The sequence below is a fragment of the Lissotriton helveticus genome, chromosome 10 (genome assembly GCF_964261635.1).
Source record: "Lissotriton helveticus chromosome 10, aLisHel1.1, whole genome shotgun sequence".
Classification (NCBI taxonomy): domain Eukaryota; kingdom Metazoa; phylum Chordata; class Amphibia; order Caudata; family Salamandridae; genus Lissotriton; species Lissotriton helveticus.
Window position 1 is genome coordinate 906,256,399 of NC_136071.1, and position 26,330 is coordinate 906,282,728.

The window sequence follows — 26,330 nt, forward strand, 5'->3', positions numbered from 1 at the left end:
TCCACCATAATGAGGGTTGTTCTCCTACAAACAACGTTCCAGACCAGAGCCTGCACACCAGCTATGAGGAAAATAAACAGTTGGTTTAGCTTCCAGTAGGATGCCCTTCATATGCTAATGCAATATTAACATTTGTAGTCAATATTGGTCACAAAGTCTTCAGAATCCTACAGAGCAGTGACTGACTTACCATCTATTAGGCACCTACAAGAGGACTTCAAAGAGTTCCCTCCTATACATTCAGAGATGCCACTGCTTGCAGCACATTGAATTTGGTCAATCTCACCCTTGACAAAACACATTCATAAAAACACAGACTAACTTCAAATTAAAGTCTAAAGGGGAAAATACAGCAGAGGGTGGCACAGCTCTACCAAGTCAAAGCTTCCCCTACAACACGCACTAATAGCGACAAAAGCCCATGAGCCTCCTTTCAAACTCTCCCAGCTCTTGGTTTGGGGTGATTTACCACTCTGTGTTTTCACAAACAGACATTCCAAGTGGCTGCAGCAAATGCAGGGCAGCCTTAAGACTTCTTCCCCTTAGGAAACCGATGTGGTACTGTTTTTCGAGGAACTATGTGGAGCAAATATGCCACCCATTACTGTTTCCAATGTTGCCTTGTTGCGAGTGCCAGAAAGCAAACATGGGTAATAGTCCAGATTTACAATTCATGAAAAACAAAATTGAAAACGTGAACAATTTTGAAACTGGAGGATAAAAATTAAGTCTGTATCCTCATCCTGATTTATGGGAACAGTACAAGTACATCAAACGAAAACCAGCTGAACCACTGGTATGCAAAAAACAGAGCATGCATTAAGAACAAAAATACTAAAGTAATATGCTAGAGTCTAGTTTATCACTTTATATTTTAGAAATAAAATTCGATTTTGACAAGCTCCAACTTTCTTATTTTGAATTTTTGCATTTTTTTGAGAAGTAAAATATGTCCCAAGTTGAGTATTTGTTTCATGTATACTCGTTTCTATATTTGTATGTAATGTTTTGAGGTTCACAACATAGACATTGCTTAGGATGGGGTCTTCGGATTCCATTAGTGATTCATTATGTTCACAGAAGTGAAAAGGTTAAGGAACCATCATGTGTGCTTCTGACACAAAAACAATGCACTGCAATATAGCGGTGATTTGGTGTTGCTTAATTGAGTAGTGTACAGGAACAACAAGGTGACCACAATGAGAACAGTGAGGTTTTGACAACTGTCAACATGATCTGTGTCCAGTTTGCAAAGACTACAGAGTCACAGAGCGAAAGGTTTGCCTGCCAAACACACTCTTTCAGCCACAGCAGGGTGTGATGCGTTTCAATTCTCAGACAGTTAGCTGTGGTCGCAGTGCTTTATTTCCCTTCTGTTTAGTTGTTGCTGTTCCCAGTAATTCTAGTTTCCTTGGTGGGTCATCAAGCTCCTGTCCACAATTTTTTGCAATGATATAAATGCTAGAAGTGTGATCGCATTACTAATTTCAGACTGCATTTTCATTACTGTGCAAGGCAACAATAAACGTTAAGAAATATTGATAGGTTGGCTTGGTTTGTTTCAATTGTTTAAAATAAAGGAGATAACCCTGAGCTTTATTTTCATAAAAAGCTCTGAAAGAATATATATACCATCTAGACACCAATGTTATCTTATTCTCCCAAAAAAACGACAACGCCAAGTATAAAGACAAAAAATATATTTATGTCATTGCAAACATATTCAATACACATTCATCAAATAATACAAATATACTTTTATTAATTCTTCAATTCATAATTTATCTCAGAAACCCAACTTTATGCCGTTTTTTCCCCAAACTTTCTTCTTTATTCAAAGCATCTTGCAAGGATAAGTGTAAAGACTTGCCAACTCGTTTTCCCGTCTGCAAAGAAGAAATAGAGTGAGGTGTGCAAACATTTCAAGTAACAATGATTCAAAAACACACCATATCAGCCACGTATAGAGCGAGATACATTGATTACAACCACAAATGCCTTTCTGTATAAGCATGTTCCTCAGAACACTGCTCAAGCATAGTAATTAGCCAACATTACAAAAAATATATGATGAAGGATTTGAAGACAAGGGTTTTTAGCTATTAAAATGGCTTAACTCTTACATCTATCTGAACTATCCTTTGGCAAAGAACCCCGGCACCTGGCAGAGGAAACAAACCTAAAAAGATGAAGCGCACTGAACAAAATGTATAGTGTATTGACAGGTATGATGAAGTAGAAAGAGCCAGTCTAGTCATCTCTCTCAATAGATTTGTCTTAACCATTAACGGGGATGCGGGAGTAAGGGAAGAAGCAGACAATTAAGGGAAATGGAGACGCTTGTCACTGTGAAGTGAGGCACGGTCAGGAGATGTTAGAAAGCGAGAAAATACACAAAAGGAATGGAAAAAGGCAAAGAGGAACGAGAATGAGAGGACAGAGAACAAGAGCGTAGCTGCTGGGAAGTAAACAATTATAGCGCCACTGGCACCAGGACTGTGGTCTAAACAGGCATGCATCTGGAACCTAACAGACATCTTGTACACCCCACTCAAAGGAAAAACAACAAACTGGCGTGCAGTATGTTTATGTACGCTCTGTGAAAGAGCTGGTATTCTTGTGCACCAGTGTGTCAGGAGGACACTGTCACTTTTTGGATGCTGTTGAGGTGGTAAGATTTTTAATTACTATAAGTTCTAAAATGTTTTTTAAAAAATTTTTTTTTTTACCCTTCTAAGCAGATGAAATCCACACTGGTGTAGTGTGTGAGATGTCCAACTTCCTTACCAGGATTATCTTCTTAAAATGGAAAAGTAAAAAGTGCTTGCCCTCTCTGTCTTTATCCTGAGACTAGTTGTCCAAAAGGCTGTTAATCGATGTGGCGATTTGTCAGTTAGTGAACTGGCATATGTCATTCTAAAATGCCAGAGGTCAATGTAGCTCCAATATAGATGGCGATGAACGCATGGAATCTGAAGTGGGCAGGATGATGCAGCCAGTTGCATTCAGGAAGAGCAAAGGTAAGCAAGTCATGCTCAGGGGAATGGAGACAATAGAGGATGTGCAGCACAAGGTCAAAACAATGGCAGGCGTATTTTGTTTTAATGATACACTCTCCAGAACATACAGTTAATACTAGGGAATGAGAGGCTACCAGCAACAAGATCTTAAATTCTAGTAACACTAACACAATGCATATTATACATGTACTATAGTTTCCCAACTGGATATTATAAGAATAGTGCCAAGGACCTGTGAGTTGTATACCCATACATTGACGCACCACTGCAGGCATCTATACCAAATTGTATGGAGTCTTGAAAGATCCTTTTTATGAAGAGTTGGGGATCAATCAATCAGTAGATTTGTAGAGCGCTACTTGTCACCCATGAGGGTATCCAGGGGCTGGCAGGGTCCAGTTGAATAGCCAGGGCTTCAGGGACTTTCGAAACTCTGGAAGGAGGTCCGCATATGAAAGGGTATCTCGTTCCATGTCTTGCTGTTAGGTAGGAGAAGGTTGGGGAGGGCAGACATTTTACTCCTTATTGCTTGTTGGCTGCCTATGTTTCAAGTTTCAGTTCATTCTTTAGTTAATTAAAACCTTTAAAATGATGGCAAAAAATAAAACAGGCCACAGGGAAATGTATGAAATAAAACAGTTAACTTAACTTCACATTAAGCAAAAATTATTTTGGGAGGTAAATGGACCAATGCAAGGAAGTATTGTCAAAAGACAAATACGTGAAGCTAAAAGCTACAATTACACGATTCGACCACAATTTGTTCCTATTGCACCCTCCATATGAGGGTTGTTAATCCATGTACTAAAGTCAAAATTAATTAATGTGAAAGGAGCGGTGATAACTGGGTTGCAGTTATTGTAAAGTGCATTATGCTCACGGAGATTGCCACAAGAAATCAAACCCTCCTTACTTAACACAATAAATTTGACTTGCAGCCTTTTCTGCATCACCCGAGATAACTAAAGTGCATTTGTGCATTATATAATTATTTAGTTACTAATCCATTACAGAACCTGGTCAAACTTTACAGTTGTTTTACAGACCTATAAAACCTAGTTTAAACCTTAAAAACTGTTTGTGCCCCTTATTCTGCTCAGGGATAGCCTGGGGTCCTGTGATTGTAAAGTGCGTTATGCTATCTGAGATTACCACAAGGAATCAACCTACTTTCTTAAAAAAACATTACGTTACAGCCTTTTATTTATATCCTTGGAAGTCTAGAGTGCCTTAGGTTATCGTTTAGTTACTAAACCCTTGCAGAACCTAATAAAACTTCACAGTCAATCGTAAGACCGCTAAAACCTGGTTTAGACCTTAAAAGCGGTTTGTGCCTCGTTTTCTGTTTAGGAGGCAAAAAAGAATTAGCAATGCGAGACACAGTGGCCACCTAACTATTGCGTGAGAGCAGTGCTAAGAATACAATTAAAATCTAATGTTATTCTAAAGTGCCTTGTGCGTTAAAGAACTAATCGTGTTGTACCAATGATTTTAATTATTTAGTTTCTAGCATCTTGCAAAACATGTTTAAAGATTCACAATCAATTGTAAAACTTTATTTAAGCAGCTAAAACGGGTTGTGAGTTCTTGGGCTAATTAAGTTACAAAAGAAATTACAGTAGTAAACATTATGCCCACCTAGTTCTAACATGGGGGCTGGGCAAAGGACGTAATTAGAGTCTGCCTTTGTTCCCGCTGAGGCACTATTGCTTTTGCTTGGTAGAGCGGATGTCTCAATGTATTCACATATTTGGCACATCTCCCCAGTACCCTAGGTGGCCTGCAATGAAAGTAAATAAAGGATGCCTGCGTGCACGTCCAACAGGCACATGCATCAATATTGCTTTTTGCGATTCCTTAATTGCGAAAAATAAGGAATCGCAATTAAGGAATTGCAAAATGCAATGCATCAAGAAATCGCTAAATAAATTGCGATTTCTTAATATTCCTTAATTGCGACTCGCAAATTGCGACTCGCATTTAAGGAATACCTCCCCATTCATGCCCATAGCAATGAATGGGAAGACATTCTCAATTTGCGATTAGCAATTAGCGAATCGCAAATTGAGAATGCGATTTCAAGGGTGTCCAAAGGACACCCTGTTGCACCCCTGAAATCAATCTGTGCACATATGTGTGCACAACATGAAACTTTGAAAAATGCACAAAAGTGCAGTTTTCAAAGTTTTCGCAAATTACCATGAGGTTCAACCTCATGGTAATTTGCTCCCCCTAATTGCGAAATCGCATTTTTTTTTAAAGTTTCATGCATTGCATTTAAGGAATCGCAAAATGTGATTCCTTAAATGCAATTGCAATTTGAGAATTCGCAAATATTTGCGAATTCTCAAATTGCGAGGGCCTTCACCCTTCATGCATTCCAAAAGCAGATTTTGCGATCGCAAACGGACGATTTTTGCGATTCGCACCGTTTGCGATCGCAAAATCCTTTGATGCATGTGCCTGCAAGTTCCCTCGGCCAGAAAAACCGGTTTTAGCAAGAGTCTCTGTTGCAGGTCCAGAGTGGGGCAGCAGCACAATAGGTGAGCCCATGTTTCTTGGCTTGTGTGGCATAACCTGCAGGCTTTGTTGATACCCAGTCCAGGCCACTGTGGATTAAAGTTAAGAGCAAGTAGTCTCATATGTAGTATCTGAGCCCGAGTCACTGCATTAATTGAGTCCAAGAAATAGAGTTGTGGTTTGCCCACTTGAAATAAGTTTAACTTGTCTGTTGATTGCGGTCTTTCAAGCAGAGCATGGACTATCGTCCTTCCCTATAGCAGTATCTTCAATATTCAGTGATCAGATCGCTTCATGTAGATGCACGAACCATGGATTATTAGGGCTTTCATAAATGTTTATTAAAATACTTTTATGTTCTTCTTAGGCGCCTTCCTATACTTAATGTAGTATTTTAGAAAGGATGCTAGTCCCAGCTTCAATCTCAATATGGAACGACAAGTGTATCAGGGTTGCTGCTATATTTTCTTATATGCTTTACTGCAGCATAGTTCCAGGGTGGCGTTGAGAGCCCCAGGATAGGCATGATGCCCATACTGTAAGGTCAGGGTTAATATTGCCTTCATTAATTTTAAAATAGGGGCTGCCGTGGCGCTTCTTAGGTCTAGGTTTAGTTGACCAATCCTGTGTCTGATGGTAGCAGCCTTCTTTTAAGGTTGTTCCTGTGGGCGGTGGGTGATCTATTTTCGCTAAACCATACCCATAAAGTACGGGCGCACGCAGGGGGGGCAGGAAGGGGGGCGGGGGGCTTGCACCACTCCCCCCCCCCCCCCCCCGAGCGCCTCTCCTTGCCCCCCCCTGCGCACACCCATGTGCACAAATGCATCCCGGAGGGAGGCCTGACGCCGGGGCTCATCCTCAGGCAGGACATGGGGCCACCTCGCACTCCTCCTGGGAGCACAAGAGCAGCCCCACCCCACCCATTATCATTCTGTGTGGGGCTGATTGCCACATACAGAATGACAATGGGTCAGTCTGGGCTGGCACAGCATGTGGTGGCCTCGGGGCAGGGCATTCGGTCACATGGAAGTGCAAACACGCCCATGCTGCTGCTAGGTGGGAATCGAGTTAATCAAAGGAAGGGAGTGAAATAAGTTGAAAGGAAAGGATTATCGTTATAGTACAGTAGCCATGGTTGCTGCTTTTTTATTTTATGTAACTAACAACCATAGAGAAAGCCAATAGTTCTGGCTTGTTGTAGGTGTAACGTTACTTGTTCCAAGTGTAACGTTACTTGTTTTATTATATATCTGCATGCAATGACCGAAGCAACATAAATACCAGTCGGGCGGCACATTATATTGAGCACAGATTTTTAGCTTATGTGTTTTAAGCCACGCATGTTATTACATCAAACACCCTTTTGGAGAGACCCCCCTAGTTTTTTCATCCCACTTAACGCTCTGGAAACAACACCATGTCAGTCGCCCCACGTCAAAGCACTGTGCATCATGCATGACTCATGCCTTCTACTTTTTCAGATTGCCAATGTGCAGGGGCGTAGTGAACCCTGCTGCACCCCACCCCTTGCTTTAGGAACTACAGCAAGGGTGGAGTTCTTGATAGGTCTCATAATTAATGTGAAAAGGTGAGTGTGTAAGTAAGTGAAGGGATGGGTGGATGGATGGATGGCTGGATAGAGGAGTGAAATGGATGGATGGATGAGTGAAAGGGTGGATGACGGGCGAGTGAATGGGTGGATGGATGAGTGAAATGATTGATGGATTGATGAACTGATAAGTGAAAGCCTGGATTGATGAATTGATAAGTGAAAGGGTGAATGGATGGACGGATGAGTGAAAGGGTGGATGTAAGGCTGGATGGGTGAGTGAAAGGGCGGGTAGATGGACAAAAGGATGGATCAATGAGTGAAGGAGTGAAAGGGTGGATGAAGGAGTGAAAGGGTGGATGGATGGGTGAAAGGATGGATGAATGATAGGTTCAATGGATGGATTCATGAGTGGATGTGTAGATGGATGGGTGGGTGGATGGAAGGATGGATGGCTAAGTGAAAGGGAAATTGAAAGCGGAAGGGGGATGGGTAAATGGATGACTGAACGGGTAAATGGCTGGATGGATGAGTTAATGGATGGCTGGGTGGAAGAGTGGATGGATTGGTGTATGGATGGATAGGGTGAAAGGGTAGATGAATGGATGATGGATGAGTAAAAGGGTGGATTGAGGGACAGATAAGTGAAATGATGGATGGAATGAAACGTGATGGATAGGTTTGTAAATGGATGAATATGGACATTGTTGAGCACACAGATGGAAGGACAGAATGAATGGTGAGAGACTGAATGAAAGTATGATTACACATTGTAACTCCCATTATCTCAAGCAACATTTCCTATACATTGACTTTCCCATTTATATGAGTGATTGTCTCTTTATAATATGTGTGTGTTGTTACGCACTACAAAACTCTGCCCCACATACTTGGGATGAGTAGTACTATAGAAGACATTAAATCTACATGAGAGAGGGTCTATGTGAAGATGAGGGGCACCATTTGAGGGTGGTATCAAGGCCAGAATGGCCGGACCGGGCAGCAGGTGTTTTCTCTGGGAGCTGGAAAGGTGGGGGCGGTTTTGTTACCACAAAAAGACCTGCACATTTGCTTAAAGCTGCGCGTATACTGACAAACCATGAAGTGCACAATTGTCTCAACCTAATATAAACTTATTTTCACTTGTACTTTAGTGGTTGTCTATTTACTTACTTACATCAGAGAAGGTTGCGCAATAGTATATGTCTGTAAACCTTACCTTTTGTCCTGAATTTAACCAGCTGTCCTGAATTTTTCCCCTGAATTTTGACTCTTTGTCCTGAATGTTTACACTCACTGTCCTGAATTTGCATCCATGCCAGTTGGCTTGTAAATCTGCCCGTAGCGTTCAGCTTTTGGGATGCCAGTGGGGTAATTTTAGGGTTCAGGGTGGGTATGGATTTTGGGGTGGCAATGATAATTTTAGGGTTCAAGGGGGGTATGAGTTTTGGGGTGCCAGGGGTAATTTTAGGGTTCAAGGCGGGTATGGGTTTTGGGGTGCCAGGGGAAATGTTAGGGTTCAGGGTGGATATGGGTTTTGGGGTGCCAGGGGTAATTTTAGGGTACAGGGTGGGTATGGGTTTTGAGTTGCAGGGGGGGACATTATAGGGTTTAGGGCGGGTATGGGTTTTGAGGTGCCAGGGGGACAATTTTAGGGGTCAGGGAATGTATGAGTTTTAAGGGGCCAGGGGGGTAATATTAGGGTTCATAAGTGTGCTCTAATTGTTGTCCAGTTTCAAATGTAGAATTCACCACTTTTTTTTCTCAGCATGGCCTGAGCATTACCCGATCCAGATTGTCTGCCATTTTAGCCCTGCCCCTATTGATTAACATTAGCCATGCCACTTCGTTTGCCAGGTTAGCCCCCCCCCCCCTGGAAAAATTTCTGCGGATGCCCATTTGCCTGGCTGTGGAGATACTCTTTCCACCCAGACGACACGTCGCTGTTTTCTTGTACTGCCTCTTAGTGTTGCCCACGACTGAGGGGTGTGCTGCTGACGTTGTGGGGGGGCCAGGGAGCCCTGATTGATTTTGGTCATTTTCATACCTCTCTGGCCAGGCAAGGGTGGTCTAAGTCTGACTAAATCAGGTGTCATCATCCATGCAAGTTCACTTTGGGAGATATTATGAAGTTTCTTTATTTACATTTTTGGTCACTTTGCATTGTAAGAAGTAATACTTAGTGTAGTACTAGTCCTCGTTTAGGGGAATCTCAACTGAAATCGGAAGCACTGAGTAGTCCCACCCACATCCTTGATCCCCAACCACAGAATATATAAATGCAACACTTTTCTTTAGAAAAGTATTCCCTTTAAAAAACAAAAAACAGGATAAAAGCCTATTTAGGGGCCATATTAGATAGATTTTGTTTATTTTTCTAAACGCAGAAAAGCTAAGTAGAGTTAGAATTCAAAAGTTTCTTTTTTATGAAACAAAACATGGGCAATGACCTTGATCGGTGTAGGAAGCTGACTTTGTAGTGTACTAAAATGAGGTACACTATGTAGAAAGTCCAGACAGCCCTTATTGGCTCACAGGGATTAAATTAATAATTCCAATTGCTCTCTTTTGTGGTAGTGTGGGTGAGCAGTTTCGGCTTATTAGAGGGTAGTGTTAAGCATTTGTTGTACACACAGAGTCAATAAATGAGACAAACACTGAAGAGGAAACTCAAGACCAAATTCGAAAAATAACATGTATTTTGATGGACTTTTATCACCAAGAACTCCGTAAATGGGTAAGTACTTTTTGAGTTATCAGTTTTTACAAGTAAAAATGTTACACTATGTATTTGTATGCAGTAATACTTTCCTATGGAGAAAGAAACATTTAGTGCATACAAGAACTTGCAATCTTATTTTGGGGGTCCCCTTCAGGACTTAAGGTGATAGGGGGCCAAGGTCACACGATTCAACAGTACAAGTTTACCTACCCTAGAGTGTCCAGGTGCAAAGGTGTTGAAGGGTTAGCAGCCTTGCGCGCTAAACCACTGGTAAGGTGGCGGCGGGGGGCACCTAGAAACAGGTTGCAGAGGGGGACCTGGGGACAAGTCCAGGAGCTCCCAACATGGGGCTCCGTTCGTAAGGATCTTGGGAGCAAAGGGGCAGACTCAGTGTTTGTGGACCCGGGCCAGGGAGCTCGGGTGCAGAGGTTTTTTGCCAGCTGGTCCCATGTATCGAGGGTGCTCCCGGTTCTTGGTTAGACCTGCAGAGGTGGACAAAATAGGCCAGCTGGGCCACTCTCTGTGCTAGCCTCTGCGAAGCGGACGTACCTCGTCAGCGGGTTGGTATTGGCTGGGTTGGAATCCGGATTGGACTTCAAACAAGCCTTGGTTGCTGCAAGGGGCCCAGTACTACGGGTATTGTTGAAGGGCGGCTACTGAGAGCCCTGGCGCCTCCAATCTCGGTGGGGAAACTGATCTGACCCTCTAGAACATGGTGACATCCGCCTGAGTGGCTGCTAAGACGGTGGACCCGGTGGTCAGCAGTTCAGTGAACCAGACATTGCAGTTGGTGCCTGCAGATTGCAGGGAAGTGGGCCCCCTACGTCAAGGGAGATGCTGGCTGGTTGAAGAAATGCTGGCAGCCCTCCAAGGCTTTTGGAGGATGTCCAGCTGCAGGACGAGTCAGGTTGTCGCGATGGTCAGGACAGGAGCATGCAAAAGGGGTTTGGCACCACACCAAAAGTCCACTGTTAGTCCACAGTTTTTGCTACTTCAGCTCTTTGTCCTCTTCTTCTTCTTCAGTCAGACGAATCTAAGTTCCTGGTGTTAGGGAGCCATTTACATACATTTCTGGGCATTAAAGGGAGTGAAGGGTAGTAGCCAATGGGCTATTTACTCTTGGGGTCAGTACACCTCCTATATGACCACTTCCTATGGGGAGTTGGCATAACCCGGTCCCAGAATTCCTAGATCCACACAAAACAAGATGGCGTAACCCTTCTTTTGTGGAGCACATCAAGTAGCCCATCTTAAGGGTGTGACTAGCCTGGTAGTTGAAAGTGCAACACGCCTACTTGCATATCATATTTCTCACATGTCCTGGTGCCATATGGGCCTCAGGGCAGGGGGTGGCACCTCCCAGGTCTAGGGTGGCCAGGGTCGCAAATTAAAGGCAGAGGGGACTTTGAAGTCCCTGGCCTTAGTATGCTAAATCACTAGGCATACAGCTGGAGGAGGTGTGAACACCTTCCTCTGGAGCAGGCATGGTTCCTGGCCTCAGAGCATGGGCTCTCACCGGCAGGGGTCCGAAACATGTCTGTGGTGGCAGGCTGGACAATAACAGTTAGCCAGCACACTAGAGGCTGGTTTTCAGGGGGCACCTCTAGGGTGCCTCTTGGTGCATACCTTACTAAATTCACATCTGGCATTCAGCATGGATTTATTAAGACGAGATGTTTGATACCAAACATCATAAGTTTCAGTTAAGCCATCATGGAGCTGGGGAACTCGTAATAACCAGTGCCTAGTACATATACTTAAGATGGATTCCCTGCTAACTTGCACTACCTAGTAATTGAACTAGACAGCACAGGGGCATATCTGCTCATTCAGATATGTCCTCACATGTATTATAATGCAGCCTGCCTTCAGGCTATAAGGCCTGTTGTAGGGGGGACTTACATATAATGCATGCAGTGTCTGTGGGCATGGCATACTGAGTGTGTGCTATGTCGTGTTATCACTTTTCTCTGCACCATTTCGCACAACCTGTCATGGCAGTCTACAAGAGTTTGGTGGTGGATGGCACAATACATACTGCAACCCTTAGGGACCCTCTTTAGTACCATTGCCCTAGGTACCAGGGGTATCACTTACTGCAGTCTTACAGGGGAGCTACAGGTCTTGCTATTTGGGCAACACCTGAACAGTTACCTTGTTGGAGGAAAGGAACACAGGCAATGGGGACCTGGTTAGCAGGAACCCAGTGCACTTCAGTCAAAGTTTCATCAAATAACAGGCAAAAAGTGGGAGCGACCATGTCAAAAAGGAGCACTTTACTGCAACAGACAATAGTATTTAGCTGCTGGAACACCAGCACATCTTCTTTAAGGAAGCAAACTCCAGCAATATCTCTTCACACCTACTCAGTAGCAGTTGCCCAATTTCTTTTTCCAGCTTCTCTTGTCAGAATCTTGTCCCTTCAAGCTCAAACCTTTGGGCTTTTTTCTAAAACCTTTCAAACCCCTTCATTCTTCTCAATTTGTTTTAGGAGTGAGTGTGTTTGCCATTCCTTTTAGGACAGAATTGTTTTTTCATTTTTGAGAAAATGTCTTCTCTTTCTGTCAAATGTCCATCGCCGTGGCAGGAAAGAGGTAGAGAAAGAGTCTACATCACTGGCTTCCTTGCAAGAAACAGCTATGAGATTCACAAGTGTACAGGAATAGTCAGCATTACGGTTATCAACAGAGATCCGCTGAAGAACTTCTAATTCACAGGGGAATGGATAATTCAATAAACACAAAAGTAACCATTCTTGACAATGCACGGAGGCTTGAATACTAATGGAAATACGATGATTATAAATTACTAAAAATACCCATTTAAGAGGCAACAAAACAATGAATTGTACCTCAATCATCTCAAAGATGCTCTCTGGATCGAGGCTGCCTTTTCCTACTTTCCTTATACAAGTAAGGACACCTTTACTGGTCACAGATATGAGAAGACTTGCCAAGGAGCAGGCTTCTTCCTGCACTGTAGCATCCACCACGTGCCTATGACCAATCTGAAAAATAAGCATAAGTAAGTCAACTATTTATTTTAAACAGAAAGATTATTACATTGAAAAAGATTTGCATAATCTATTGACTTGTTCATATTATCTATTTGAAAACAATTTGAAAGAACGCCACATGCTGCTCACACTCATCCTCTTACACAATGCCTTACCCCCACAAAAGCACAATCTACGAGGTGCCTTTTTTCATGTCGATTTAGACATGAAACCCACTATTCAGGATCTTCATTGACACTTTTAGAACGTTTAACTGCAGGAAGCTCACTGCCACATGCACACTGACTTTGCTGGGTATGTGTTTCGTTCATTTGCTTCCTCACCATGTTTCCTTCCAATGGATGCGCGTTGTGAGCCAGAAATAGAAAAAGGATTGGTTCTGTGGCTCATCTTCACAGTGCTGCTTGTCAGATAGAATGATCCACTTTCAGCGCCTCAACCTACTTTTATTTTTATGGCACCTTCCTTTTTACTGTTTTTTTGGTTATTGAGTGGGGTGGCTACTGTGCAAAACTAATTTTCCATTATGTGGGTATTACCATTATTTCTGTTTTTTTTTTCTTTTAATTGTGCATTGTGCCTTTGTCCCTGCTTCTCTCCTCCTGTAGGAAACAGTTTTTTGTTGCAGGACATTCCCACTTTAGTACCCCCTTTTGTAGATGCTGGTTTACAATTCTGACAGTGAACTGAGGCCTGCTAACCAGACCTCAGTGACAGTGCTCTTTCCTTTAGCAACCTTGTAAGTCCCTAAACAATGGTACCCCTGGTACCTAGGGCATTGGTACTAAAGATGTTCCCTAAGGGATGCAGCATATCTTATGCCACCCTAAGTGCCCCGCCCACAAATTCCACACAGACTGCCACTGCAGACTGTGTGACATGGTGCAAACCATGAGTAAAAACATGACCTGGCACAATCCTGTGTGTCATGCCAAATTCACTGCATTCAATATATGTAAGTCACACCTACAGCAGGCCTTTGAGCCCTAAGGAATTATAATTTATGAGAGGACATATCTGCATGGGCAGATATGCTGTTGTGATGTCCAGTTCTATTACTAGATATGAACAGGAAAGCCTACCAAAGGTATGTACTGGGGACCGGTCAAAACGAGTTACCCAGCTACATCATGGCTTCACTGAAACCTATGGTGTTTGGTATCAAACACCTTGCCTTAATAAATATGTACTGGTGCCAGTAAAAATATCGATTATGACATGCACTCAGTGGGCACCTTAGAGGTGCCCCCTAACCTTACCAGTCTTCTAGTGTGCTGGCTGACAGGACTCTTCCAGCCAGTCACCACAGACACATTTCTGACCCCTCTGCAGGTGAAAACCCACGATCTTAGAAGGTCAGGAACAATGCCTGCTCTGGCAGGAGGTGATGTCCCCTCCTTCAGCAGGACGGCAAGTGAATCTGCATACCAAAGCCAGAGGCTTCAAAGCCTCTACCGCCTTTGATATGTGACCCTGGCTTCCTCCAGACTTGGAGAATGCCACTGTCTGCCCCGAGGACCATTTGCCCCCAAGAAAGGCGGGAAATTAGATGGTCAAGGAGGCGGGTTGCACTGCCAGGCTAGACACACTTCTGGGGTGGGCAGCCTGAAATGAACAAGAAAGAAAGGAATCCACCAGCTTGTGTATGGTGGAATTCGTAACTCTGGGACAGGATGACGCCAACTTCCCACAGGAAGTGGTCATCTAGAAGGCATAGTGACTCCAGGGGTAAGTAGCCCATTCGTTACTATCCTTCACTCCCGCTAAAACCCATATATTGGGTATTTAGGTAGCCTCCTGACACCAGGAAATCAGAATTGACCGACTAAAGATGAAGGACAAAGAAGAGCTTAAGAAGGAAGAACTGGGGATCTGCGACTGACTTGCTGCCAACCCTACCCGCCTGTCTGCTGCTCCCGACAATTGCGATGACTTGCCCTGCCGCTGTACGACCTCCAAAAGCCTGGGAGGACTGCCAGCCCATTGAAAAACAGCCAGCATCTCCCATGGAGTGGCAGAGCTACTTCCCTGCATCTTGCAGGTACTGAAATGCAAGCTCCAGTTTACCACACTGCTGACCACTGGACTCAGGAGGAGGTGTTCCATGCTCCCAGAGATCAGCCCCGTCTCCCTAGCGAGTAAAGAGATGATATACCCTCCAGGAGCCATCCAGCGCCAATACCTGAGGTACCGGACCCTTTGCAGCAACCAAGAATTGCTGGTGGTACAATCCGGACACCGACCCCACAAAAAACAATCAGCCGGCTAGGCCAGCACAGAGATTGGCCCAGCTGTCCTGTTTTGTCACCATTTCCAGGTCGTCAGTTGAAGTAAGAGTCTCTGACAACCACAACCTGACACCTAAAAGCACCTCTGCACCCAAGGCCCACAACCTGAGTCCAAGGGAACCGACGGTGTCTATGCGGTCCCGAGACCCTTAAGAGCTGAGCCTACATTCGATTTAAGCAAACAGCTCCCCCAGGCCCGCCTGAAGCCTCTTTTCAGGAGACCAACAACCGCAAGAGCCTGCCACAACTATGCCCTGCAGGACAAAGCACCACTGCACATGAGCCCCCTCCCCCCATTCAGAGTACAGGTGAACCAATAGTGTCGCTGGGAGTGCAAGACCCGAGTCCCCCTTTGGGTTCAACCGGACTGATCCCTCAGTCCCCACTTGCAGCAACTTTCTTACAAGTACTTTCCTCATGGACTTAAACAGGGCACCTGACACCAAAAACCACCTCTGTACCTGGAGCCAACCAAGGTGACCTGCTAGTGATGCCTTGCACTTTGGCCCCTGCTTACCTTAAGTCGAAAAGAACAGTCCTTTAAGTTGTTGACAAGTGGCTGTATGCAGTATATGACAGCATTATCCAGTTAAATGTTAAAAAACTATCTTAAAAAGTACTTACCTAATCATGAATATCTTGTTGCCTAAACTAATATAATCTATAAAAATATAAAAACCAGTGTTATTTTTATAAATTGGTGTCAGATTACTTGATTGAGTGTGTGTCTCATTTATTGACTGTGTGTTCACAACTGATGTTCAACACTCCCCTCTGATAAGCCTAAAGCTGCTTCCCACACTACCACAAATAGAGCACTTTGGGATTGTTAAAGCAAGTACCTGTAAACCAATAAGGCTTGCCTGAACTCTACACAGTGTACTTAGTTTTAGTGCACTATATAGAGAGCCAGCTTCCTACACCACCACCAGTTTCTTTTCCTCGTCTGCCCATTCCGCAGGTGTGTCCTTGCACAGTGTGGTACAGGTGTGACAGAAGCTGGAAGATGGAGAGCACTCAGTGGTTTAGTTTCTGCATACCTTTGTGGTCCTATGATGGGACCAATGCTTTAGAATTTCTAGTACAGTCCAAATTCTACATAGCAGAATTTTAGAAAATATCCTCAAAATCAATTGAGATATGAAGAGATGCCAAAATTCAGGACACATGCCTGCTGGAAGCGCTGAATAAATGGTTGTGAAAATCATGGCTGTACATCACACATGCTGGAAACTGTGCCTTCATGTAATTGTGAGGATCGCCAGGGCCAGAATCCCAAACTGCACTTTTGAAATAACTTGCACTTTTCAGAAAGTTTACTACTTTTTGGTATTTACAAACTGCACTTTTTTAGTAACTTACACTTTTGCAGTAAGTCTCTGGTTCCATTATTTTCTAAAGGAGGCTGTTGCAGTACCAGTGGTTGGCCATACGTAGTCCTGGACTTATTACAAAAGTAATTTACTACAAAGTGTATTTTGTGAATACCAAAAAGTAGTTAACTTACTCAAAAGTGTAAGCTACCTTTGTGAATTAAGCCTGCAGTGTGAAAATTCCTCCCTTCCAATACACCCCAGCTTCTGCTCCACTTTTTATGTTTTAATCACTCCACCTACAGAAAAAGTCTTATGTGCAAGTTGGTGCAACAGCAATTGCTGTAGATCAGGTGTTCATTTCATGTTCATTTTTGGAATGGCATATTATTCTTAAATTGCCTGGGTATTCCCAAAACAATAATTAATTACTCTGCGAGAACAAAATTAATTTTGAACTAAAAACGCATTTGTACTTTTGTACCGGGAGAGGGACATTGGAGATAGTGGGACAGTATAGATCAGTGGATGACTTCCTAAGTTCTTCCAACAATTAAAGGAATGGTAAATAACGTGTCTCCTCTCAACTATGAGTCTATGTGGTGTACCATTCACTCTGTAAACTGAAATGTGTGCAAGCCAGTATAAGATATGCACTTTACAAAACTGTCTCTTGGTACCTGAAGCCTCAGAGTCAGACCAGAGTTAACATTTTGCCAACCAATTTCCTGCAAGCATCCTAAGATGGATACCAGATGGGCAGTACTTTCTGTAGGACGTCCCAATATATTTTTGCACCATATGGTTTGCTAGCTTTAGAACTCTACTCTTTAATCCTGCTAACCAGTAGGAAAGCCCCTTCAAATATGGTGAACTTGCATACTCCTAATTGGTATATTTATTTAACTTGCCTACATGTCCCTAGTGAATGGCACAAAATGCACCCAGGGTCAAGAAGTTAAATGCCACCAAAGAGCTGCAACACCTATTATGCCATCCACCACAGTAGCAGTGCAAATATGGCATCAGACTTACCATTGTAGCCTGATTAACAGTGCAACACATGCACTGCAACTGGTCAAAATAAATAGTTTGATAGGTAAAAACCTCCCTTTCAAATACCAATAGGTTACCCTCTATGTTGGCCTTTTAGCCCACTAGGCAAGGTCCATGGTATTTAAAAGTAAGCCATGCAGAAATGTAAAGTAATTATGTCTTTACAGTGACTATCCCCCAAAAGCAATTTTCACTGTAAGAAGGTCGGTTGGCCTATAGAGATGCACTGGGAAGCATTATTAAATATAAATTCTTCTAGCTCAAGGTTGAAAAATGATTTCAAAACTCTTTCTAATATTTATTTATTTATTAAAATCCCTACTCAAAGGTGAAGTAGGATTTTTTATAAATATAGAGGAAAGGTAATGTTGAGAAAGTTACCTTTTCCATGCATGAAGCGCCTGAAAGCTAATTTATGTGAGTTTTCCAACTGTCACCCAGCTGGGGAATGGCCCTGAATGAGGTGTTAAATCTGCTCCTAGAGGGGGGCGAGGCCACACCGGTAACAAAGGTGACCGCACGGCACTGAAGCTCTGCCAGCAGTCTCCCAACAATGCCGGGATATCTCCACAATGGGGTCAGTTCATCGGCCCAAAGGGAGAGCTGAGGGGCCAGAGTAGAGGCTGCACCCCTCCCCCCGATTGAGGGGGTCGATCCTTAAGGCACGGGAGCATAATCCAGCTAGGGCAATGCACTGGGACTGGCATGCCTTGGCGGCCCCACGGCAACAGAGGCCGTGGGCGAGACTGAGGCTGGGACCACCGGGTCCTGCTGGGCAGCGCAGCTGCACCCGACCCACAAAATCCTACCAGACTGCAGGCTGGATCGGGCTGCGAGACAGGCTGCCTCGGATGTAGGGCAGCCGGCAATTACTGAATCAGTGGTTCTCTGCCTCCATCTGCAATAAATTTCCAGGCCAGCCTGCCCTGGTGAGCTATGCAGGGGTCCGGGGAGGGCCTGTGCTGGATCCGGGCGCTGACCTGGGAAGTTAGGGGCTGCCGTGGATTTCTACCCCCACTCTCGGGAATCTGCTATAGTGCCCGGGTGATCCTTGGGCCACCTGGTGTGTACCTGGAGAGGCTGGAGCCAGCATGGTTTCAGAAGGCTGCTATCCTGCCCCCCTGGGGTTCCCCCGGAGAGGACTTTTGTGAGGAGCAACAGTGGACCATGCGGCAGCACTGTGTGTGATGCCTCCCTGTTCGTGAGAGTGCACACTGGACCCCCTGGCCTGCCTCTGTGGAGGTCGTGTTTATCCAGTGGCCCTGGTGTCTTTTCTTCTGCTCCTATACCAGACTCTAAGCATGGGCCGCACAGACCCCAACCGCGGAAGCTGCCCTTCGAACATGCTGGGGAGCCAAGATGGTTGAAACTGTACCTGTGCTGACACAGCCATCCACAGTGGAGGCCCTCATGGTGGAGCTACACGTGGGCTTTTAGGCCATAGATGCGTGTTCAATGGATTGGCTGGCAGCCTGGATGGGACAAACTAGCACCTCTACCGCCACCAGACCCGAATGGAGGGCGCGGAGGAGTGTGTCTCCGATTTAGAGGATGGTTCCACAACTGTGTCGAAGGACCCAGAGAAGTTGGAAAAGCAGATCAAGACGGTGGCCACCCCCTTTTGAAATTATTTGGCCACCATAAGTGTGGAAGGGTATGCTCAGACATGAGTCCCTTGCTCACTGCACCATCAGGATTCAAGCAAGCCGGGCCGAAGACGGATGTAATGCCAGAAACCGGTCCCCGGAAGCTTGTTTCCTTTCCAGTGAAGAATTGGCTTGGTAGTTTGGTCTGCCCTGTTCCCATGATGCACTGGGCCAGGGACAGACTAATTTGCATATAGCCAGGTTCTGAACTGGGATGGTGCAGTGAGCTAAAAAACGGTGATGGATCAAGCCCTGATCTGTTGACTGGGTAGGAGTGTTCTGATTAACTCAGATACTCTGTCCATCACCACCCCCTTTTGAAATTATCTGAGCCCTGTGAGGCAGTTGTTCTGCCCGATGATCCAGATGCTGCGTATAACACACTCGGACTGGCTCCTCTGCTCGCTGGACGCACTTATTCCTGCTAAATGGTACAAGTGTTGTAACACCAAATCTAGTCCCTGGTACAATGACAAACTTGCCACCACGCGTAAAGCATGCAAGAGGCTGGAGCGGGCCTGGAGGCGGGACTACGATCCGATCCTGAAGGGGTGTTATCAGGCAGCCACCAAGAAGTATCATAGGGCTATTCAGTCTGAACGGGTAGCCTACATTGCTGATGAGATTAGGAGCAGCAGTAACCCCACCAAGAGTATTTTTTCTAAACTTAAAGATCTTAATTCGGCAGGAATATCTGCAGAGCCCTCTATCACGTCGGACGAGCACTGTGAGGCTCTCGCCACCTTTTTTGTCAACAAGGTGGAAAACATTTACAAGACCTCTGAAGCAGTTATGTGCTCTTACCCCGTGTGTCGACCCCCATACACTCATACACTTGTCACGCTCCCGCCAATTTCCCAGGATGAGCTGCGCTCTCTATGCAGCAAAGTTAAATGTGGTTCTTCTGCTGACCCTATGAAGCCCGATCAATTTATGAAATTGCTACCTGTGCTTCTTACACCTTTTGGTAAGGTGATTAATATGTCCCTGTCCATGGCAACCGTTCCTAAGACCTGAAAGCAAGCAAGGGTCATTCCCTTGTTAAAAAACTCCTACCCTCGACACAACTAAACCTGAGAATTTTCGTCCTCTCTCTCTCCTGGCGAGGGCCTCTAAGTTCTGAGGACTACATAAATTCCATCCCAACATTTTTTTTTTCTTTTTAGAAGAGAACAACATATTGGAGCCCTCTACGAATGGCCTCCATCCCGGCCACAGCTCGGAGTCTGCTCTTTTAACTGTGACAGAAGTGTGGCTCAATGGTTAGAGCGGAGAAGTGTGGCTCAATGGTTAAAGCGGCAGACCCTGATGCAGAGGTCTAGCCCAGGACCAGGGTTCAATTCCCTGCCTCGGCAGGTCTTGAGCTAAAAAATTCCACGGACCTGATAATTCTAGCCTCGGTGCCTATTCCAATCATGGAGTCCCACTCTGCAACTCTGGGCAATAGCTTGCTTAATCTCCACAACGGCCCCCACAACGCTAAGGATGCCTGGCCTCCACCTTGGGGGTGCCCAGGAGTGGACACCTCACAGGGAAAGCCAGGATGGGTTCCACAGCGGTATTCGTACAAGCCCCTTGAGACCCTTGCGGGTGAGTAGTGCGCTATACAAGTATCAATTTACATTACATTACAGAACATCTGAGGGTAGCACTGGATGCGGGACACCCCTCGGCACTGATCCTTTTGGATCTCAGTGCCGCGTTTGACACAGTCTCTCACCAGATCCTGCTGCAAAGGTTGGAGGAAGCAGTAATTGTGGGCCCTACACTGGGCTGGTTCACCTCTTTCCTTCCAGGTAACAGCCCCCCCCTTTCACCTCTATGGTCCATCCTATTAACCGAGGTGTGCCACAGGGCTCAGTTCTCAGCCCTACACTTTTCAACCTGTATGTCCAACCATTAGCAGCGGTGGCCAGAAGTAGAGGGCTTACATTAGTATCATATGAAGATGATACACAGTTGGCAGTGGCACTCCCAGACGTTTCTGTGCGGGACGCTCAAAAGTTTCAATGCGGTCTCACCGCAGTCGCTGAGTGGATGTCTGCCAACTGCCTCTAGCTCAACACCAGCAAGTCTGAGGTTTTGCTGGTAGGGAAAGATCCTGAGCTGTGGAGTGAGCACTGGTGGCCTGCAACCCATGGCTGTGCGCCTGCCCCTAAACAGGTGGTGAAAAACCTCGGTGTCTGGGTGGACTTGGCTCCCAACTTCCAGGTCCAAACCAACAAAGTGGCAAGAACTCGTTTCGGCATACTGCGGGGGTTCAAACCAATGCTAGGCTTTTTCAAACCGCCCATCAGGCAGGTCATTTTTCAGTCCTCCGTTCTATCGAGACTGGATTACGCCAGCTTGTTTTACCTGGGGACAAACAAGTCTGAGGTTCTGAGATTGCAGAGGGTCCAGAATGCAGAGGCAAGAACTCTTCTTGGCCTTCCTAGAACTTGCTCTACCTCCAATGCTATCTGTCGGCTACATTGGTTGCCGGTGTACCAGATGTGTAGAGTTCAAACCCCTCTGCCTTACTTTTAAAATTCTGAATCTATCTTCTCCTGGTATTTTGGCCAAACTATTGTCATCATATACTCCCACCCGCCAGCTCTGCATGATGGGTCATCATCTGGCAGTTGTTCCCCGGGTAAAGAGGGTGCGGGCTGGGGGGCGTTAATTCCGCACACTGGCAGCTAAACTTTGGAATTCACTGCCTTTACACATCCGCAACATCAACAATTACTTTGCTTTTTGTAAGGCCATCAAGACCCGTCTCATCCCTCCTTCATAGGCCTTCCTTCTGTCAGTAGTTTCCCTCTCTCTTGCTTACCACTGGGACGCCCCTTTGTTAGGGCAGCTGTACGCTCTACAAAACCATATAACATAACATCGGACGGGGGGCTATGTTTTGGACACTATTCTTTTGCAGCTAACTTGTATTGAATATGCTACTTACCAGTATGCATCTGTTCTTGGCATGTAGGGCTGCTGACATTCATATCTATAGCATAGATCGCCGCCTAGTGTTGGGTCCGGATGATTGCACATTGTTGTCCTGGAAGAGTCTTCGAAGTATCACGAGATAGGTGGCTCCTCCCCTGGACTACAGTGCGCATGGGCATCGACTCCATCCCCAGATTGTTTTTAGCCATTGTGGCGAAGATGGAGTGTAACAGTGTAAGCGATGACCATGCTAAGAGTAAGTGTAAATTCTGCAGCCGCTACAGGCGCCGGGGAGGAGGGCGGGCGATATGAATGTCAGCAGCCGTACATGCCAAGAACAGATGCATACTGGTAAGTAGCATATTCAGTTCGAGGCATGTGGGCTGCTGAATTCATATCTATAGCATAGAATAGATAGCAGTCCCTCCATTATCGGCGGCTGCCTGTGCCAGCTGCAGACGTTTGAAAAAGTGTCTTTAGAACAGCCTGCCCTACAGCTGCCTGCTGCTTGGAGTGCACATCTACACAGTAGTGTTTAGTAAATGTGTGTGGGGTAGACCACGTGGCTGCTCTACAAATGTCCTCCAAAGGGATATTACCAAGGAAAGCCATGGAGGCCCCCAACTTGCGTGTGGAGTGGGCTCTGGGGGGGGGGACCGTTAAAGTGCGCTTAGCCTTCTGATAGCAAATCTGAATACACTTAACGATCCACCTGGCTATACCTGCTTTGGAAATGGGGTTGCCTTTGTGTTGGGCAGAAAAGGCAACAAAGAGTTGTTTCGTCTTCCTAAAATCTTTGGTCCTATCGATGTAGTACATCAAAGCACGTTTGACGTCCAGAGTGTGGAGCATTCTTTCGGCTACTGTCTCTGGGTTTTGAAAGAACGCAGGCAGTTCAATAGTCTGATTGACATGGAATTGTGAAACCACCTTAGGAAGACATTTAGGGTTAGTGCGCAGCACCACCCTGTTCGAGTGAATTTGTATGAATGGCTCTTGTACGGTGAGCGCCTGGAGCTCACTAACACGTCGCAGAGACGTAATGGCTATTAGGAAAGCCACTTTCCATGTTAAGAACTGAACCTCGCAGGAATGCAGAGGTTCAAAAGGTGGGCCCATCAGCCTGGTGAGGACCACATTAAGGTTCCATACAGGAGCTGGCGGGGTCCTGGGAGGAATGACCCGTTTCAGTCCCTCTAGAAAAGTTTTAATGGCAGGCACTCTGAAAACCGAGAGATGCTGCCTGTTTTGGAGATAAGCCGCTATGGCGGATAAGTGTATCCGAATGGAAGCATATGCTAGATTGCATTTGTAAAGATGTAACAAATAACAAATGATGTTGTGAGTAGATGCATCTAGCGGGTTGATCTTGTGTTCTGCACAGTAAATGACAAACCGCTTCCATTTTGCAGCATAGCATGCTCTGGTGGTGGGCTTTCTCGCCTCCCGTATGATATCCATGCAGTCGGGAGGCAAGTTAAGGTAGCCAAATTCTAAGACCTCAGGAGCCAGATCGCCAGGTTGAGCTGTTGCGGATCTGGGTGCTGAATGTCGCCATGGCTCTGCGTCAAAAGTCTGGGTGTGAGGTGCAGCCTTTGATGCGGTACCACGGAGCGTTCTGAAACGTGGTGTACCATGGTTGGAGTGCCCACGTTGGAGCAACCAGGATGAGTGTCATCGAGTGTTGCTTTAGCTTTCGTGCCACCAGCGGTATGAGAGGTGCTGGGGGAAAAGCGTACGCACATTTGCCTGACCAGTTCATCCATATCGCATTGCCTTGCGACTGTGGGTGAGGGTACCTGGCGGCAAAGCTTTGGCATTTTGCGTTTTCCCTTGTGGCAAACAGGTCTATCTCTGGATGACCCCACTGCTGGAAGTACGGGCGGAGTACTGATGGGTGTATCTCCCACTCGTGCATTTGGTGGCTGTACCTGCTGAGCAGACCCGTCATCTGATTGTCCTTGCCCGGGAGGTGTTCCGCCATGAGGAAGATGTTCCTCTGAATGGCCCACTTCCACATGCTCTGAGCCAGATGAGACAACTGTGGAGAGTGTGTTCCTCCCTGCTTTTGAATATAGTACATGGCTGTCATGTTGTCCGTCCGGATCAACACGACTTTGTTGCACAGATGGAGCTTGAACGCCTTCAACGCCATGAAGATTGCCATCAGCTCTAGGTAGTTGATGTGCAACTTCTTTTGCTGTGACGTCCATAGTCCCTGCACTGTGTAGTGGAGTACATGAGCTCCCCAGCCCTGGAGAGATGCGTCCGTCGTCAGGATAATCTGTGGCACAGGCTCTTGGAACGGTCGGCCCTTGCAAAGGTTGTGTGGAGTCCACCAATGCAGAGAGCTGTATGCCCGACCGGTCACCAACACTAGGTCGTTCAACTGCCCTTGAGCCTGAGTCCACTGGTGCGCCAAGCACTCTTGGAGCGGACGCATATGGAGTCTCGCGTGCGGGACTATGAAGATGCAGGAGGCCATCATGCCTATCAACTGCATGAACACTCTTGCCGGAAGCGAGTGTTGCGGTCTGAACTTCTGGATAAGCGACTGAATGCTGTCGATCCTCACAGAATTGGGCTGAGCCGTGGCTGCCAGAGTATCTATAGTCGCGCCCAGATACTGCCGCACATGGGCTGGCTGAAGGTGCGACTTCGGATAATTTAGTGAGAATCCCAGATTGTGAAGAAGGTGAATGGTGTGGGACATGTTGGCAGCGCACTGCTGGGCCGACTTTGCTTGGACAAGCCAGTCGTCCAGATAGGGGTATACGTGAACGTTCTGCCTCCTGAGGTGCACAGCCACCGTCGCCAGGCATTTTGTGAAGACCTTGGGCGCTGTGGTCACCCCGAAAGGGAGGACCTTGAATTGATAATGCTGATTCTGAATGGTGAATATGAGGTATTTTCTGTGTGACGGATGTAGTGGAATGTGAAAATATGCATCTTTGAGATCCAAGGTTGCGAGGAAGTCTCCCTGATTGAGCAACGGAAGAACCTGCTGCAGTGTTAGCATGTGAAAGTGTTCTGATAGAATGTACTGGTTCAGGGGCCTGAGGTCCAGTATGGGTCTGAGGGACCCGTCCTTTTTTGGGATCAAGAAGTACAGGGAGTACACTCCTGTGCCTTCTTCCTCTACCGGCACGAGCTCGATTGCCCCTTTTTGCAGCATGACAAGTACCTCCTGCTGCAATAAGTGCAAATGCTCTGTGGACATAGGACGGTGTTTTGGTGGTATGTTGGGTGGAGTGGATGTTAACTCCAGACAATAACCGTACTGGACAAGTTTCCTGACTCACCTGTCTGTGGTGATGGATTTCCAGACTGGCAGGAACTGCTGGAGTCTCCCCCCGACAAGTGTTGTATGGTCGGGGGGTAGTGACAAGGCGTCACTGCTTGCTGGTGGCGGAGGAGCGGGAGTTGTTGTTTCCACGACCTCTGCCCTTGGCGCGGTTGCCCCGATAGCCTCCTCTACTTTGCTTGTTGTAAGAGGACTGCGCCCCACCTTTAGTGTACTGTGTTTGTTGGGACATCTGGCCTCTGGAAACACCTCTATTACTTGAGCGACGAAAAGTGCTGCCTCTGAACTGCTGGGACTGGAGGGCCCCCATGGACTTCGCAGTCTCGGTATCTTTCTTTATTTTTTCCAGGGTGGTATCCACCTCAGGGCCAAATAATCGATCAGGGTTCACAGGCTGATTGAGGATGGTGGTTTGTATCTCCGGTTTGAACCCGGAGATCCTGAGCCAGGCCTGACGTCGCAACATCACACTTGTGTTAATGGCTCTGGCCGCGGTGTCCGCTACGTCCAGTGCACATTTAATAGAAGCGTTTGAAATGAGCTTCCCTTCCTGAATGAGCATCTCTGCTGCCTCTTTATACTGATCTGGCAAGTGTTGTAACAGGGTCTCTAGTGTATCATAGTGTGCCCTGTCATATCTGGCCAAGAGTGCCTGAGTGTTGGAAATACCCCAGATATTGGCCGCCTGGGCCGCCACCCTCTTCCCTGATGCTTCTAGCACTTTAGATTCTTTGTCAGGGGGAGGAGCATCACCCGTTGTTTGTGAATTCGCCCTCTTCCGGGCATTAGAAACAACCAGAGAGTCCAACGGCAACTGGCCCTTGATGTAGGTAGGGTCGCCAGGTGCCGGCTTATACTTCTTTTCAATCCTAGGGTTTATAACGCTGGCACGAGTGGGTTCTTTAAAAATGTCTGCAGCATGTTTTAGAACCCCTTTCAGCATAGGGAGAGTCTTGACAGTCTTTTCA

The 26,330-nt window shown here is 46.0% G+C and overlaps 1 protein-coding gene across 1 annotated transcript in view; it reads right to left on the reverse strand.

The window, feature by feature from the left end:
• Nucleotides 1–1,685: 1,685 nt before the first annotated feature.
• The window catches only part of EXOSC7 (exosome component 7), a 200,646-nt gene continuing 176,001 nt past the window's right edge, over nt 1,686–26,330 (reverse strand). The window contains exons 7-8 of the mRNA XM_078663551.1: nt 12,663–12,818; nt 1,686–1,886 (exon numbers count right to left, since the gene is read on the reverse strand). Of these exons, the coding sequence (XP_078519677.1) occupies nt 1,782–1,886; nt 12,663–12,818 (261 nt within the window). The 3' untranslated portion in view covers nt 1,686–1,781. The remainder of the gene's footprint in view (nt 1,887–12,662; nt 12,819–26,330) is intronic.